This window comes from Petaurus breviceps, unplaced genomic scaffold (genome assembly GCF_028583685.1).
Source record: "Petaurus breviceps papuanus isolate PSGF00001 unplaced genomic scaffold, PetGlider_PUasm1.0 91133, whole genome shotgun sequence".
Classification (NCBI taxonomy): domain Eukaryota; kingdom Metazoa; phylum Chordata; class Mammalia; order Diprotodontia; family Petauridae; genus Petaurus; species Petaurus breviceps.
In genome coordinates, this window is record NW_027187419.1 from 8,800,113 (window position 1) to 8,819,393 (window position 19,281).

The following is a 19,281-nucleotide window of genomic DNA, read 5'->3' on the forward strand; positions in this document are numbered from 1 at the left end:
TCTCTCTCTCTCTGTCTCTCTCTCTCTGTCTCTCTCTGTCTCTCTCTGTCTCTCTCTCTCTCTCTCTCTCTCTCTCTCTCTCTCTCTCTCTCTCTCTCTCTCTTTCCCTCCTCTCTCTCCTTCCCCCTCCCCCTTCCTTTTAAAGCCTGAGTCCTCCTATCTTGGCAAGGTTAGGCTCCACTCACTGACCTGGTTCCACTTCCACTTTTATCACCACCCAAGCTTTGATCTGCTCTGTTTTTTTAATCTGCACCCCCTTCCCACCTTCACCATCTTGGGGACTAACTATATTAATGCTTTCCTTTAGGTGGACACCAGATCTGTTTATCCCACTGTAGCTCAGTATGTCTGACTTCAAGAGGCCTGCCAGCCTCAGTAGCTCTGGTAGCTGGGATTACAGACATTCTCCACTATGTCTGGCAAGACATTTTTTTGACAATTAGAACTATTCAAAAGTAAATAAGCTGCCTCAGAAGGTAATGGGTTTCCCTTCATTTGGCGTTTTCAGGGAAAGGCTGGATGACCCACAATGGTGCTATATGTAGAAGGGTTTATTTTTTGGATACAGATTGGCCCAGATGGCTACCAAGGTCTCTCCCAACTCTCAAATTCTATAAGTTTATGACCAAGTTCCAGAGAAACAAAATTATCTATTTGAAGTATATTCCTAGGTGACCAGAATTCAGGCAATAAATCTCTTGTTGTCTTAAAGAATATATAATTTTATAATATATTCTTTCAATAGTAGTAATAATGAATTCTCCTTCTCTAGAGACCCAGGTTTTCTTACTTGGTTAGTAGAGTGAGGGGAAACCCCTTCAAGCCTGGGAGTTCTGGGTGCCAGGATGAAGAGGCCTCTTCCAAGATATTTTGGTTTGTTGATCCCCTTCCCTCCCCCATACATGCTCCTCATCTTTTTGCTGGATCTTTTAGCAACTCCCAGAAAGACATGCTAGTGGCAAAAATGCCTGCTTACTCTGTTTTTCCAGCTGAAGTGAGGTCCACAAGGGAGGGACTTAAGACATTATATAGTACAGGCAGGAGTGTCTCTGAGGATCTGCCACCATTACAGTGGGGTTTCATTACATTCGGTGAGACTTGCTCATTAATGTATGATATATTTTGGTGATAGAGGTAGCATGGCATGGTGAATGCAGCTGGGGTAAAATCTGACTTCTGACAGTTATAAGTTATGGGCCCTTGGGTAAGCCATTTTTCTTCTATATGGCTCAACCAACTCCTTAGAAGTTGGCTAGGAAAGCACATACAAGTTGTGATCTGCATTGGTAGAAGGAGTCCCCATATTAAAAGTTCCCCAAGTTAATAAATAATACCATGCCAATAGAGATGACTCCTATAGTCTAACATAGTGAAACTGTTTATTGGCTGAGCCAGTATCCATAGATCTACTATTGCAGTAGATAGGACAGTAAGTCTGGAGTCAGGAAGATCTGAGTTCAAATATAGTCACAGTTACCAACTTTGTAATGCTGGGTAGTCACTCTCCTTCAGTCTCAGATTCCTTATCTATAAAACAGGGACAATAATAACACCTACCACACAGGGTTGTTGCAAGAATGAAATGAGACAATATTTGTAAAACACTTTGCATATCTTAAAGGCTAGTTATCATACTATTATGAGTATGTATGTATTGGGGTAGGTAGGGGATGATAGAACAGGAGACCTTATATCAAAAGCATGCTACAACCTAAGACTGATGAAGTTAAATTTAGAAGTTTAGAAGTTAAATTGGAACTTACATTAAATCTTGAATTACTTGTTTGCCTGGATCGTTTTTCTGCCAGCAGATCCTTGACTGTGTGTTTCACTCTGACGCCTTGATAGACTCTCTTGCTGTAGTCTCCTGGGACTTAAAAAAAATTAGTTCTGAGTTAAAATCAAATGAAGTCTAGGAAAAGCAACTTGACCTCCGGACAAGTCGAGATGAGAATGCTGACCTTCACTAGAATAATAGCTAACCATCATAGAATGTTCGAGTTAAATGAAACATTAGGGGTCCTCCCGGTAAATTCAGTACTGGGAATCTTTTCCCAGAATTCCATATTATTGGAAATCTCTTCTTGAATATCTCTAACTGACATAAAAGTCAACATTTTTATGAGGCAGCTTTGTTCCATTGTTAGGTGCCCTCTTGTTAGAAAGGTTTTGTGTTGAGTGGAAATCTGAGTTCTTTGCATTTCTACCCATTAGCTTTACCTACTTCTGCCCTTGCAATTAAGAATAGGTCTATATTCTTTTCTGGAAAGCAGATCTTCAAATATTTGACAGTTATTTTGTTTTGTCTTCTCTCCTCCAGGTCATAAACATTTTACAATTCTCATATTACATGTTTTCCAGACCCATTATGATAGTGTTATGTTTTTGTTTTTGTATGAGATACAATCTGTGTTTCTGTAAACTTTTTATATTGTTAATGTTTCAGTCATAAGATATCAGGAGTGGGATGTGTCTGTAAGGTTTGTTATTACCTCAAATGGTAGAGAACTTAGGCTGATGTGATATAAGCTATAGAAATAAAAATATTACTGTCCTTATCTGAGGGAGTGGTTCTTATTTAAGGGAGGGACCAATGAAAGAAGTGCTGAACTAACTGAAAAATAAGATTACATCATGTGATCTCTATATAAGATACAAATTAGTCCCTTGAATGAATCAAAAGGATCACAACTCAGTCAAAGAACAATTAACTTAGCTAGCTTTAAGGTTTGCAAGGCAGTTTATATATGTTATCTCATTTGATCCTCATAACAACCCCTTGAAGTAGGTGCCATTATCTCTATTTTACAGATAAGGACACTGAGACTGAGAATGGTTAAGTAAATTGTCCAGGGTCACTGTGTGAGCCAGGCTTTCAATTTGAGTATTTCTGATTCTAAGTCCAGTACTCTATCCACTTCACTATCTACTTTGTCTTTAACAATAACATTTTAGGTTTTAATGCATTTTGGGCAGTCTAAAAAACAGATGTTTTAATTTAATAGTGCCAATAACAAGGTGATGATTCTTTGTAGGCAATTGGGCAATTGTGGTATTGTAAAAAGAGTACAAGACTTTGGATCGAGGAGACTTTATTTGAATTCTGGCTCTGCCACTTATTAACTGTGTGACCTTGGTCAAGTCATATCATCTGTATGAGTTTCAGTTTTCTTATCTGTAAAACAGAGATAAAGGGGCGGCTAGTTGGCGCAGTGAGTAAGAGTGCCAGCCCCGGAGTTGGGAGGACCCAGGATCAGTTCCGGCCTCAGATACTTAATACCCACACAAAAAAACTGGCCGTGTAACCTTGGGCAAGTTATTTAATCCTAATTGCTTAAAAAAAAACAGAGATAAAAATACCTGTAGTGTTGACCTCATAGGGTTATTGTTAAAATCAAATGAGATGTTGTAAAAAGTACTGTGTAAACATTAAATATCTAAATACCACTTTATGTTATTAATTCATTTTAATTGAAACCTCAAGGAAATGCTATTGAGGCATTTCAGCTAGTATACAATGTAATAAATTGATAGCTTGGCAGAATATTACAAGAGGTATACTGTTTCCATATTCCATACAGTTCATTAATAAACTATCTTCAAACTAAAATTGTAAGTGATACAGAATCTATACAGATTAAATTCCATTATAACTAAAATCTTGCTACAATAAGTGAGATTTCTATTACTTACTTCAATGACGTTGAATTTATAAATCCAGTGACATTGGGTTCCATGTTGTTCCTTTCACAAGACTCTCCACATCCCATTTTCCTCTTCCAAATAGTTTGTTGTTGCCTCATGGTTCTTTTCTCCTACTGCCTCGTTTTCTGTTCGGCCTCAATCTTAGAAACAGTATTGCTCATGGTAGAGATTCTCCTGTGGTTCTGACTGTGTAATTCATCAGCATCCTTTGTCCTCACCATGATTTTTTCCCCCATTTACCAGGAAATGTCCTCCTCTGGGGTCATACCCTTCTGGGTGTCATTTGCCCCTAGACACTCTGATTACCTTTCTTCTGAGGCAAGTTGTTGTCCATGGAGGTACAACACTCACAGGTAGTAAGCACTAATTCTAAGCACTTGTAAGCACTAATTCTAAGCACTAATTCCTGTAGTTATACCCACTGTAATATCCTCCCATTATAGAGTGTTCTCTCTCCTGTCATGGTAGCCCCTCCTACCACTGCATCAAGATTTCTTCCTTCTTTTTCCCATCTCAACTCCAACTTTGACACCTCATTCATTCTCTTGTAGAACCTCTTTTTCCTGAAAGATGACAGGAGTTATTTTTCTTTCATTGTTTACTATTGACTTCATTTGTTGTTGCTGTTGTTTGTCATTTTCAGTTGTGTCCAACTCTCCATAAACCCATTCAGAGTTTTCCTGGCAGAGATATTGGAGTGGCTTTTCATTTCCTTCTCCAGTTCATTTTATAGATGAGGGAATTGAAGCAAACAGGGTTAACTGACTTTCCCAAGGACACACTACTAGTATGTGTTTGAGGCCAGATTTGAATTCCTCCTGATTCCAGGCCTGGCCATCTAGCCACTGTGCCACTACCTACTCATTGACTTGATTAGGGGACATCAAACTTTCCCTTCTATCTTCTTCCTATCCTGTCCTCTTTTATTCTCTTTACTATTCTACAATTTAGTACACCTGAAAATATTGATTGACCTGTAGGTAGAGTGTTATAAGGTTTACTCCATGGTGTTTACAGTCTTATTTCACCCTTGTCCCCTTGTATATTTTTAGAAAGAAATCTCTCAATGGTCTATCTGCTGTTATTTAGTTGTTGTTTTTAATCTCAAAGGTGTCTTTCTAATGTTTCTTCTCCTGGAGTAATTTATCTCACTAATTGTGCTTTCCTTGGTGACTGTTTGCCTTTCCTTTATTTCTCTTGTCTGAAAAGCAAATAGTTTACCTACATCTGGTTTTCCTTGTAGGAATGCTTCAAATTTATCTCTTTTTTATTGAATGTCTATATTTAGTTATCTCTAGGTTTAGGTTTGTAATGTATATCACACCAGGGTGCATCTTGTACTTTTTTGTTCTTCAAATCACAGTATTACATTTCCTCTTACTTTTTCTGGTGGGTACCAAATACTCTTGTATTATTCAGATTTCCTTTCCTTTATATTTGAAGATCCTTTTTCCTGGATGCTTACAGAATTTTTTTTCTTTTTAGAATTATTAAATTTAATCACTATGTGGGTTAAACAAGTTGTGGTGTATGCATGTAATGGAATACTATTGTGCCATAAGAAATGAGGAGCAGACAGACTTTATAATAACCTGAAGAGACTTATAAAAAAGGATGCTGAGGGGCAGCCAGGTAGCACAGCGAGTAAGAGCACCAGCTCCAGTATTGGGATGACCTGGAGATCAAATCCCGGGCTCAGACACTTAGCACCCACCCAGAAACACCTGGCTGTGTAACCTTGAGCAAGTTACTTAACCCCAATTGCTTAGGGGCAGCCAGGTGGCTCAGTGAGTAAGAGCACCAGCCCCAGACTTGGGATAACCTGGGATCAAATCTGGGCTCAGATACTTAGCACCACACCTCAGAAAATAACTGGCCATGTAACCTTGAGCAAGTTACTTAACCCCAATTGCTTAAAAAAAAAAAAAAGAAGAAGCTGTTTTTTCCTTTATGGTATTCAGGTTTTTTTTTCTTTCTTTTGTACTTGTTTTCTCCTGGGAGACCCATAATCCTTAAATTGTCTCTGTGCAACCTGTCTTTGGAACCAACATGTTTTTCTTGTATAGAGTTAATTTATGTTTTTTTTAAAAAATATTATTGGGTTTTTTTCTTCTCCTCTTAGAAATTATCCTTTATTTCTGTGCATTTGCTTTCCCAATCAATTGCTTTCTCTTTTGGTTCTTTGGTCAGATTTATCATTTTGTATTCAAGTTGTCTATTTTTTCTGATTATTTTTTTTCTGTTGTTCAGGTCATAAGATCATTCTGCTTTCATAATTCCTATTTTTTTCTTGAGCCATTTAGGAACATTTTACTGTGGTTTGATACTTTCTTGGGAATACACAGGGTCCTCTGTCTTATCACATATTGATTTACTCTCTTTTGTCTTACAACATTTATTCAGAGATGTCTGGACTCATTTAGCTGATCTGAATGCCATATTCCCTTGTGATATTAATATATTTCTCATCGATTTACCTGCTAGTTTTCAAGGTATTCAATTGTTGAGTTTTCATCCTGTTGAGATCTTTAGTGATTTCTGTCTTTTCCTCTTTTTTTCCTCTATTATTTAAGTTCTGACTTTTTCCCCCTTGAAAGTCATTTCCCTGGAAGCTGGTCCTCAAGTTGTCTCATCTTCCCACCACACTGTGGAATTCATTTTTTATTGAACGATTTCTGCCACAAGTGACTTCCACAGGGACAGAATTGGCCACAAGAGTATGTCAGTCCCCCTTCCTTCAGTATTGGTGGAACCCCATATACAAGCTGGAATCCTACCTCAGTACCTCTGTTCCTCAGTTCTCTGACTGAGCATGAGTAAGACAGTGCACTGCTACACTGCCCTCTCAGGTGGAGTATAGTTCCTCAGTTCCTGCTTTCTGTAGCATGGGGCATGGAGGGAAAGTGGAGGAGAGTAGAGTTGTGTTCTAATACAAGTCCAGGGGCCTACGTGTGCCACCTTGCCAGAGTATGGCAGCTTGCTGGGGAAAGGGTGCTGAGCAAGTATGTTTGGAATCTTTTTTTTTTTTTGCTGTTCATCGAGTTGTTGCCTTGCTATGGTTCTTGAGGACTTAGTGGAGACAGATGAAATCGCTTTATGTTTTGCACATAATTCATATTTTGGGAGGTTTGAGAGGTCATGAGGATTAGAGAAAATACTCATCTTCCATTTTGCTGATTTTATGACCTGGAAGTCTGTACATTTTCACTGGCTGTCCCTCATGCCTGGAATTTTCTCTTTCCTCATCTCTGCCATCCAACTTCTCTGCCTTGTTTTTAGTTGTAAATATCCTGATTTTTGCAAGAAACATTTTTTGATCCCTCTGAATACTAGTGCCCCATCTCAAGATCAATTCCCATTTATCCTACATATATCTTGTTTGTACACAGTTGTTTGCATGGTATCTCCCTCTTTAGATTGTCAGCTCCTTGAAGGCAGAGATTTTTCCCATTCTTTGTATCTTCATTGCTTTGCACAGTGCTTGGTACATAGAAAGTGCTTAATCAATGTTTATCAACAACATTTTTCAATTCATCAAGCAGTTTTTAAAAATTAAACAAAAGGGGGCGGCTGGTGGCGCAGTGAGTAAAGTGCCGGCCCCAGAGTCAGGAGGACCCAAGTTCAGTTCCAGCCTCAGACACTTAATACCCACACAAAAAAACTAGCCATGTAGCCTTGGGAAAGTTGCTTAACCCCAATTGACCTCCAAAAGGCAAAAAAAAAAAAATTAAACAAAAGTAAAAAAAAAAAACCCCAACAGAAGACTGTAAACATTGCCTTGTAGATCTGTATTCTGATGGCCATTTTTGGCAATTAAAAGTAGCTGAAATTCTTCTAAATGGCTTAAAATTAATAGAACCACTGAGGTAGAACTTAGGGATCATCTAGTGGAGGCCTCTCAATTTGTAGGTGAGGAAACGAGATGTACTTAAGTAATAGACTAAAAAAAATCAAGTGTTTTCCTCACAACTCAATGAGATAGGTAGTGCAAGCATTTCTACTATAAAAGGCAATGTGGCACAAAGGATAGAAAGCTGGGTTTTTGGTAAGCAAAACCTGAGTCTGAATACTACTTCTAATACTAATTAATTGTGTGACTATGAGAAAATCAAATAATATCTCTCATTATTAGTTTCTTCATCTGAGAAATAGGGATAATAATAGAGCTTAGTCACAAGGTTGCTGTGAAGATCAAATGAGATCCTATATGTGAAGCACTTTGAAGACCTTTAAGTGCTACAGAAATGTTAGCTATTATTACCATCTACATTTTACAGTGGATTGGAGAGCATAAGCAATCTTCCCAAAGTCACACTGCTACTAAAGTGCTGCAGCCAGGACTTGTACCTAGGTCTTCTGACTCCATCTAAGGGAAAGCCACAGGCTTCAGATACAGTGGTATTTAGAACAAAGTCCAAAGTAATCAGATATGCTAATTATGATCATTTCCTTTTACAGATCCTGAACTATTCAAGTGCAGCAAGAGTTGAATGACAGATACTTTCTCTTGGTACTGAGTAGTTAGCTCAACAGTTAAAATGTATGCAGATGACACCAATATTATGGATTCAATGCCTTTGGGTACTCTCTAGTTTCACTGCTATTCTAAGTCATAGATGGTACACACAACTGCCAATGGCCATCTTGCAAATAAATGCACGCTTTAGTCACAAGGGGGTTCTGTTAGATAGTGTAGATAGATGAGTACAAACCAATAACCATTACTGAAAAAATGATAGCAATGGTAAATGTCCTGATGATGGCACATTATTTCTTTACCCTATATTTAACACATCTCACTGGCAAAATTATAAAAACATAGCTACATAGATATCTAGGTGGCATAGTAGATAGAATGCTGGATTTGGAGACAGGAGAACTTGAGTTCAAATCCAGTCTCAGATATTCACTAGTTATGTGACCCTGGGCAAGTCACTTAACCTCAGACTGCCTCAGTTTCCTCATCTATAAAATATAGATAATAATAGCTCCTACCTCCCAGAGTTGTAAGAATTAAGGAGATAACATTTGTAATATTCCTAGAACAGTGCCTGGCATATAGGTACAATATAAATTCTAATTACTATTATTATCATTCAATTACATCTTAATATCACCTCAGTGACAGACCCTGATACAAGGGAAAGAATGGAGTCATAACTTGGGTGACTATTGGTTTTCCCCAGAGAACTAAAATTTAGAGAGTTGTGATATCACTTGTATTCTGTAAATAGAAACTACTGAACTTAGTGTCTAGTTAATAAAAATAATTAACTCAAACCAATGCCTTTCCCAGCATGGCCTTGTGTTGTCCTAAGGTCTGTAGGCACAGAAGCCAATTTTCCACAGTCTGTCTTTCCTCCATGGAAATCTATGTCTTGATGTCACTATCTCCACACAAGAATTTTTCTGCTTCTCTTGGGTACTAAAAAATGCTAGTTCTAAGTTTAGCAAAGAACACTAAACTTGGAATCAGAAGTACCAGTGTCAACATATACTAGGTAAGTGACCTGGGACAGGTCACATGACCACTGCAGATCCTCACTTTCATCATCTGTAAAATAAGACATAAAGGGCTGGACATATTTTAAAGTTCTGTTACTAACTCAAGTGATAGAAAATTTAGGCTAACATGATGTAGGTTACAAAAGCTCAGGACCTAATTATGGCAAAGGGGCCCACAAATAGGTATTAAAGTGCCCACACCCGGTGATCCTTTTATCAGGTACAAATTAATCCCTTAAATGAATAAAAAACAACTAACTTATTTGTAAAATGGGAATAATAGTTGCATTATATACCTCAAGGGACCATCATAAGGAAAGTGCTTTCTTAACTGTAAAACACTACATAAATGAGATGTTATCAATATTATAACTTATTAATGATATTACATAAATAATGACAATTTAACCAAGCCCATTACAGAAACAATTAATTGGGGGAAATGGATAAAAATGAAAATCAATAAGAGCAAAATTCTAGCCAAAGAGATATTTTTGGTTCATGACTCCATCACCCACCATGCTAGCTATCCCTCTTAGTTTTGTCATATGTGAATTTGATGAGTATGTTACTTACCTTTTTACAAGTCTAACAACAACAATAATAATAATAATAACTAGCATCCACATAGCACTACACACACACACACACACACACACACACACACACACATATCACTGTACTAAGTATTTTACAATTACTATCTCATTTCATTCTCACAATCCTGGGAGGTAGGTTATTATTATGTTTTTACATATTTATTATTCCCATTTTACAAATGAGGGAACTGAGGCAAACAGAAGTTAAGTGATTTGCCCTAGGTGGAATAGCTAATAAATATGTGAGGCTGGATTTGAACTCAGGTTTTCCTGACTCCAGGCTCAGTTCTCTATCCACTTCCCTGTGTTGGTGAGAGCTTCCCATTCTTTCAGCACTAATTTTCCCTGTAGCATTTTAGTTTCTTACCCACTTCTGAATTTTTTTTGAAATATTCTCACCAGAAATAAAGGATACATATTGGATTATTTTCAGCTTTCTTTTCCTTATCACAAACTTTAGTAAATAATGCTCTTTTTGCCCCAAAGTTTCTATCATTTCCCATGCTTGTGACCAGTTCCTACTTGTGGTGAGAACTGGGGCCAAGAATTAAGTTTCTCTCATGTTTCTTCTACCTCTTTGAAAGATAGCTTTATTATTTTATATTCATGAATTCATATGAATTTATCATAGGGAGACAGATTTTGGCAAGCAACAATGTTAACTGTTCTTGTTTTGATAGAACCCTGGGAGACCTCCAGGAGATACCTGGATAATTGAAATCCCCCATCACATATAGTGTGCCTCTCTGCATGGATGTTACATAGCCTGAATTCATCTCTTTATGTCCAGGCAATCTATTGTATGTGCCAGTGACAATTCCTTCATTTCTGCCTCTTTTTTCTTTACTCAAATGCTTTCTGCCATATTTCCCATGTCTGATTCATGGGTTTTTTCACACAAGTATCTTTTCTTAGTATTCAATACTACATTCTTCTATTTATCCTGTTCCTTTTGCATACAGTATATCTTTCCAAAGCCATATTCTAGTGTTAGGTTTCACTTTACCAATATCTCATGTTCCCCAGTCCTCATAATCCAGTCTCTCCATGTTAGGTGTAAATGGTGCTCATACTATATATTGCATACTCATCCCTGGTCTAATCATTCTTAATCCTTCCAGGACCACTTCTATCTAGTTTATCCATTTCATTGGATATTCCATTGTGCCCCCCTCAAATCTTTCCTATATTCCCAAAGAATCTTACTAAATCCTTGAATTTTTCAACCAACATTCCTTCCACCTCCTCACTTTAATTGAAATAAATCTCTCTCCTGAGAATACCACATCCCTTTCAATATGAATGCCTCATAATCAAAACTGGATCTTGAGTGAGAAGTGAAGGCTGAAAATAGAGACTTGAGGAATTTTCTGTGTGAGGCAATAAGTGAAATTATGAGTTTAGATGGGTCTCTGAGAAAGCAAAAGAACAAAAGGCCAAGGACTCAGAGTCTGGCAACACACAACAAGTACGATAACCTAGAGGAAGTCAACCTGTCATCAAGGAATATGGAAGAAAAGTGGTTTAAGGAGACAAGAATCATGTAGGGTTGTGGAGGTCAAGTAAGATGAGAGTTTTGGGAAACAGGGTGTCAAATGGCTGGAAACTCTAGGAAAATGAAGTCAGAGAAGAAGTCCCTTGAATTTAATAAGAAGATGATAAAGGAACAGCTTCAGTAGAATATTGGAGACAGAAACTTAATAGAACCTAAACCTATAGAGAACTTAGAAAAGAATAGATGGTAAGAAAGTAGAATAGGGTGGTGAGCTAGTTGAAGTAATGTTTTTAAGTGAATTTTAAGAAAATTTACTAACTTCATTACAGCAGTAACACAAGATGAATTAAGCACTGGGGATGCAAAAAGAGGCAAAAGATAGTCCCTACCCTCAAGGAGTTTACAATCTGATGAAGGAAACCACATGTAATCAAATATACACAAAGCAAGCATATACAGGATAAATAGGGAATAATTAAAAGAGGAAAGGTACTGGAATTAAGAGGGGTTGGGGAAGGCTTCCTGTAGAAGGTGGGATTTTAGTTAAGACTTAAAGCCAGGGAGGTGAGCAGTTGGAGAGGAAGAGGAAGAGCACTGCAGAGAAAATGCCCAGAGCTAAAAGATGGAGTGTTCATGGAACAGCAAGGAGGACAGTGGAATTGAACTGAAGATTATTGTGTTGGGGAGGAAGGTATAAGAAGATTGGAAAGGTAAGAGGGTCTAGGTCGTGAAGGACTTTGAGTGCCAAACAGAGCCTTTTGTATTTGCTCCAGGAGGCAACAAGAAGCGACTGGAGAGTAGGGGGTTACATGATTAGACCTGAGCTTTAGGAAAATCACTTTGCTGGCTGAATGGAAGATGGATTGGAGTGGGGAGAGTCTTGAAGTAGGCAGATCCATCAGCAAGGTGTGAAATCTCGGTATGAGGTGATGAAGGCCTGTACCAGAGAAAGGTAGTAGTGTCACAAGGGAGAAGAAGGTGTATTTGAGGGATGTTGCAAAGCTGAAATTGGCAGGCCTTGGCAACAGCTTAGATATTGGGGGGGGGGGGTGAGAGAGAGTGAAGAATCCAGGATGACTTCTAGGTTGAGAGCCTGAGGGACTGGGATGATGGTGTTGCTGTCTACTGTAATGGGAGAGTAGGAGTGGGGATCAGTGGGAAAGATGAGCTATTGAGTTATTGATTTTGTTATCTATATGTATGTGTATTGTATATGTATTGAGTTAAAGACGTTTATTGGACATCCAGTTTGAGATGTCTGAAAAGTAGTTGCAGATGTGAGATTTGAGGTCAGCAGAGAGATAAAAGGTAGGTTTGAGAATTCACCCCATAGAGATGCTAATTAAATCCATGGGAGCTGATGAGATCACCAAGTGAAATTGTATAGAGATAGAAGAGGAGAGAACCCAGAATCGAATCCTGAGGAACACTTGTGGTTAAAGGGTGTGATCTGAAAGGGAACCCAGCAAAGGAGAAAAAGAAGAAATGGTCAGATAGGTAGGGGGAAAACCAGGAAAGAGCGGTGTCCTGGAAACCTAGGGAGAAGAGAGAATCAAGGAGGAGAGAGTGATCAATAGTGTCAAAAGCTACAGAGAGGTCAAAGAGAATGAGGATTGAGAAAACATCATTGGATTTGACAGCTAAGGTTATTTGTAGCTTTTGTGGGAGCATTTATGTCAGAACATTCCTCTTGTTTTTGAGACTTCTAAAGTCTCTTATTCTTTCTTTTTTGAGGGGGAATGGAAAGAGACATAATATTATATATGTTGACAGTTTTCAAATTATGGCAGTGATCTTACTTTTGAATGGGGCACATTTTGTCTGGGCAATGTGTCTATTTAAAGAACCCACACCTGCATAGGTAGGGGGGAGCTTAAGAGTTTTTATTCAAATATTCTAGATACATGCTTACATTCAGATCAGTTGTTGAGAAAACAAAGACATGTTTCCGGACAGAAAGCACAAGCAAATTTATTAAGAATAAACTGATCCCTTAACATTGACTTTTTTTCTTTACAGTATTGTGGTGACATGTATTTGGCAAATGATCTATGATGAATCCACTTTTTCTTCTCTGAAACAGCTCTACTATCACATAAAATATGGCCCATAATGCATGAAATGACCTTTCTGTTTAACACACTGTTGTTAGAAATAATATAAAATATTATAAGTAATCAAAGCTAGGTTCATACTTTCTGAGTGAATTGGTTTAAAAATAAATTTCATTTTTGAACTCATTTTAGTTATTAAACATCAAATATAGTTTATTTTATCGTTATAGAAACTCTATTATGTTCTTCCCCCACAAAAAGTACCGAAAAAGCAAGTTTAGGTTTTAAGAGTAATAGACTTTTCATATTGTTGGCAAAAATTAAATTGTTTCTTCCTTTACTTAAAAGACATTGTCAAAAGCTATTGCCCCTTTAATATTATGTCTTTCATCTCTGTATTGCTATTGCCTTTGGGTATAATACATTCAAGAAGCTGCTTCTTCCAAACAGTAAGGTAGTACAGTCTTAGTTTGAACTCTTCTAAAATTTAAAAAAGAACATATTTATATTTTGAGTTGTATGAGAAGACAAAAGATACAATTATATAATTAGATAAATTCTTTCTGAATCTAATCCTCTTCAATGCTCAAGGGCTTTTGTTTAAAACAAGGCAGAACAACCGCAGTTGAAGGATTGTTCAGCGCATAGCTTAAAACATTTCCTACATGTTTTCCATTCTCAGCCTCTTAGAACCAGGCTGAGAGTGTGGTCCTAAATTCAGACTGCAAATAGGAGTACAATGCTGCTGTCCAGCACCTTACTCTGGCTCTGGTACTCAAGCTAACTTGGAGTCAGGAAGATGTGAATAAAGATATGTCATCTCTGTAGTAAATCTCATTGCTATGTACTTTGGGTATAATACCTCCAAGAAGCTGCTTCTTCTGAACAGTAAGGTAGTATAGTCCTATTTAAAACTCTTCTAAAATTTAAAAAAGAACATATTTGTGTAGAGATATCTGACATTTACAAGCTGTGTGACCATGGGCAAATGCCTTAACTTCTCTGGGTCTCATCTTCTTTGTATATAAAATAGGGCTAATAATACCTGCAGTACCCACCTCAGATGTATAAACAGTTAAGGGGAAGGGAAGGAAAAAGAAAGGAATATAAGTATTTATTAAGCACAGACTATGTGCCAGGCACTGAGCTAAGCGTGTTACAAATATTACCTCATTTGAGCCTTAAAGTAATCCTTGCAGGGTAGGTGCTATTATTATCCCCATTTTACAGACGAGAAAACTGACACAGATAGCATTTAAGTGACTTGCCTGGGATTACATAGCTAGTAAATGTCTGAGGGTGGATTTGAACTCAGGTCTTCCTGAATCTATGCTCAGGGCTCTATCCTTTACACAACCCAGCTGAATTATACATGAGGTTTTTCCCCCTTCTGTTGTTACTGTTATCATCATTATTGATGTCTTTTTTCAAGTTATGTGAGGGATCGACAAACAGGAATTACGTTTCTATTGGGGGGATCTAACACTGGGCTAGGGACTGGGATGGCACAAAAGAGCACAAACCGCAGTTTCTGTTGGAAGTACCGTATTTACCTGTGCTTGTTACGCAATGAAAATTGGTCAATTAGCAATCATTCTTTCAATTACATTGGATTAGCTTTTATTCTGAGATGAACCTAATATATGAATTCCAAAAACCACTGAATAAATATGAACACATCTATTTGATTTGTGTTCATAGAATGAACACTTAATCCAGTGCTGTTTTTTCCAACTTTAATCTCAAACAAAATATTTTCTTATAATGTAGTTTCTCTTATAAATATGATTTAATAGACTCAAATGAAAACTTGAAGTAGTTTATTTTCAACCTTTATATTTAATTTTTTACTATTCTTGAAAAATATTAAAGGTTCAATTTTATGTTTCACAAGAACATACTTCTGGTAAATTTCTATTTCAAACTAAATAAATACCTGACTATTTAGAGAAAGTCTTTCTTACAAATAGTAATAAAATGCTACTAAAATTGTGATATTACAAAGTAGTGTAAATGGTTTTTCTTTTTAGATGCCTCACTAGGAATCTTTTCCTTTATTCTACATGTATGTAGTGATCAAAAGGCATAAAACATTTTTAAAAGTTTCTTCTTTAATAACTGAGTTTCACTCACCACTTTCCATTTTGGGTGATGCTGATGAATTTTCTTCTTAGCAGCAATGAAAGATTCCCGAATAACCTGCATGCACCCTTTAGTGGACAGTGAAGACTCCTCAAATTGCTGACAGATTTCAGACTGATCCTAATGGAAAAGGCATTTTGACAAGGTACTGATGTTTCTGATGTGACTTGTTTTAGATTTGGTTAAATGCAAATCTTTTGGTATGTTTCTCTACAATTTGCATCCTCAGTATAGATTACAGTCAGAGGCATATTTTCCTCTCTAAGACGATGTTTCGTAGAGCAAAGAAAGGTTTCATTTAGACACAGAAGCCATTGGCAATTCATTAGAAAAATCAAGACTCCATAATTTGTTGAACAAAAAAGCCCTCAGATATGTGACATTTACTATCACCACAAAGGCCTGGTTTTGCAAAGTGAGAAAAGATAATCATCCTGTGTACAATAACTACATTTTAGGTTAGTTGTCACCATGTGAACAGGTACTTAGGATAGAATCTAAAAACAAGATTTCTCATAAGTATAGATGAGGTGTGTATGATGGAGTCAAGGATCAAACAGGATAGAATTCTAGTTAGTGATGTTATTTAGATAAAATATTACTTTTTATTAAAACAATAAGGTTTTAAACAAATCAGTTATTACTATAAAACAAACAAACAAAAAACCCAAAGAGGTTCTTCCTTGAAAGGAAGTGACCACTTCATTTCAGAATTTATGATAGAGGAGAAGTCAACTATGAAGAACCTAGCAGGCACACCATGTCTTAAGAAAGCACCTAGTTACAAGTCATCAGGCCCAGATGAACTATATTCCAGAGCACTGAAAGAACTGACACATACAATTGAGTTATTATGATAGATCAAGGAGTATAGGAAAGGCACCACAGGATTAGAGAAAGGCAAACTATTTCCCCCTTTTTAAGGGAAGAAGATAGAATCTAAAGACTATAGGTTAGTGGACTTGATTTCAATTCCTGAAAAAATAATAAAATATAATATTAAAGCATCAAGAGAAGGAAGAGGTGATCACAAATTGAATTTTTATCATACAAAGATAAGTTGAAGGAACAGGGTTTACTTAGTCTGGAGGAACAGTATGACTGTGTTCAAGTATTTGGAGGGTTGTCACATGGAAGAGAGATTAGATCTGTTTTGCTTGGTACACAGAGCTTGGAGCAATAAGTGGAAGCTGAAAAGAAATAAATATAGGCTTGATGTAAAGAAAACTGTTCTTAGCCATTAGAGAGCTACATGAAAGTAGAATGGGCTATCTCTCTCTGGATGTCTTCCAGAAATGACTTGGTGGCCTGTGGCTGCAAATGTAGAAGAGATTCTTCTTTAGATTCTGGTTAAGCCAGATGACTTTAGGGGCTTGCAACAATGAAATTCTGGAAGACTGGAAAAAATGAATGACCTAGTACCTTTTTTCCTAATGCTCAACTCTTAATTTTTGCTCAATCTCAACTTCCTTGTAACTCCCAGGACTAAGTAAAATACTCAAGGTGAATCTCCTGGTACCATATACAAACAAGGCTCTTGTTCTGAATTTCATGGCCTTAAACTCTTCGGTATTTGTTCAAAATTTGCACACTTATTTTATTTATTAGCTTTTGATCTTTTCGCTAGAAGGATATGTATTTAACTATGTGCATACATTATCAGGCAAAGACGCTGCTTGTCTTTTTTATAGGTGCTTAGATCTCCAGGATGTGCTTTTTTTCTCTCAAGAAGCAGAGAAAAGAGAATAAAGAAGTTATAACTCTCCTGGAAGGAGATGTAAATACAGCATTGAGTGCTAAGTATGTTCCAGTCACTGTGCTAAATCCTGCAGATACAAATACAATCCAGCAAGACTGTCCCTGACCTTAAGGAGCTTACAATCTAACAGGGGAGGACAATACAATAATGTGAAGATGGAAGTGGGAGAGATACTCTCTGGGTGGCATGGTTTGGACCTAGTGGTCAGAAAGCGTATTTTCAGTGATTTTCTTTTCCTAATCAAGGATTTTCCTGTCATTTCTCAATTAATGCTCTGACATTTTCCCTGGATTTCTTAACTCATTATAGTTCTCTCTTCAAGGAGGTAGCTTGAACCTCCATCATTATTATTAATGATCATGAATTATCAATCAAAAAATCTGAAAGCATTTAAGTGCTTACTGTTTCAGGCACCATGCTAGGCCCCAGAAACATAAAGATAAAAATGAAATGGTTCCTGTCCTGAAGTTGTTTTTGGGGTAAACAATATGTACCCATCTAAGTCATCATCCTAGGATCATAGCACTACCACTATCAGGGATAAGAACCTAACTTTTCTAACCATCTCATTTCACAGTTGAAGAATTTGGTTGTAGAGCCGTTTCAGCAGAGACTGACTCTTCATGACCCCATTTGCAGGCATTTCTTGGCCAAGATACTGAAGTAGTTTGTCATTTCCTTTGCCAGCTCATTTTATAAATAAGGAAACTGAGCCAAACAGGGTTAAGTGACTTGCCCAGGGTCACACAGTTAGGGTTTGAGGGCACACTTGAACTAAGATCTTCCTGACTGCAGCCTGGCATTCTATCTACTGCACCACAACCAAAGTACAAAGAGATTAGATGACTTGTGCAAGGTTGCACAATTAGTAAATGACGGTAAGGCAGGATTTCCAGTCCAGGTCCTTGGACTCCAAATCTAGCCCCATTTCTACGGTACCACCATTTTCATAAATAGTTTACACGCTTTATGGTTTGCATATTATCAGAAGATTGGAAGAAATTAATGACCTGGAATCTCTCTTCCTAACACTCAACTCTTAACAATTTTTGCTCAATCTCAACCTTCTTCTAGCTCGCAGGGGAACCTTAGCTGGGGGCGCTGCCCACACAGCCACATTCCTGTTCTAGAGATGAAAAACTGGAGGGTGACAACTTTGGAGCACAAACCTAGGGAGAGGGGGTGTATTTACTCCAAAACTAGGGCTGGGAGCGGGGCTAGACGAGCGTCCATCCTTGCGCGATGACGTAACCTCGTGACGTTTGCATATCGCTGGTGGACTGACTGGGTGGGCACAACCGGAAGCTCCGTAAGTAACGCTTCCGGCGCGCGCCAGCGGAAATCCTGGCAGTTTGTCGGTCGCATAAAATGCACCCATTTTTCGCTTCCGGCTGTTCCCTGCAGTGTCTGTCTTAGTCGTTCGCACCTTTTAGTTTGGAGGTGGCTCGGGTTGCGGCGTCTCTCCCCACTTTCTTAGGAAACACCTCGGCCAGGCCCCAGCACTGAAAGAACAGGGGTCGGCGTCACCCTGACGAGCCTCTGTATTCCCTGACTGCAGCTGGGCGGAGTAGATTGATAAATGCGGAGATCGATGAGGGCCATAGCCCCGGGGTAGAGAAATCCCTTAGTTTGCTAGTTTAAACACGCGCCTCACCCCTAAAAACTGGGCCAGCCGCCAGAGCAAGGACTTAGCATGGAGCTAGGCTTCCCATCTCTAGGAGGCTATATCTCGCTGGGAGACGTCTGGGTCTGCGTGACCCCGCCCCTCCCCCCATCACAGCCGGCCGAATTAGTTAAGATTCTGCGCGGCCCGTAGCCGTATGTGGGGCCCCCGCCGTGGGAAGCAGCAGTGGAGGGAGAGCGGGCTAAGAACGCTTCTTGCCAATAGGGAGGAGACGTCTCCAGTTCCTTGTCTGTGAAATGACGGGGTTGTAATGCCCCATCCACTTACGTGTCCTTCAACCTAATCCACAACTATACCGAAGTAGTTTCCTTATCTGAAAATGGGGGTAAACAGTACTT

General features: G+C 38.2%; 1 protein-coding gene across 1 annotated transcript in view; it reads right to left on the reverse strand.

Annotated features, from left to right (window-relative positions):
• Positions 1-18,637, reverse strand: part of POU2AF2 (POU class 2 homeobox associating factor 2) — a 77,613-nt gene extending 58,976 nt beyond the window's left edge. Inside the window, exons 1-3 of the mRNA XM_069079816.1 lie at positions 18,429-18,637; positions 12,144-12,241; positions 1,764-1,873 (exon numbers count right to left, since the gene is read on the reverse strand). Coding sequence (XP_068935917.1) covers positions 1,764-1,873; positions 12,144-12,241; positions 18,429-18,637 — 417 coding nt within the window. The remainder of the gene's footprint in view (positions 1-1,763; positions 1,874-12,143; positions 12,242-18,428) is intronic.
• Positions 18,638-19,281: the final 644 nt, after the last annotated feature.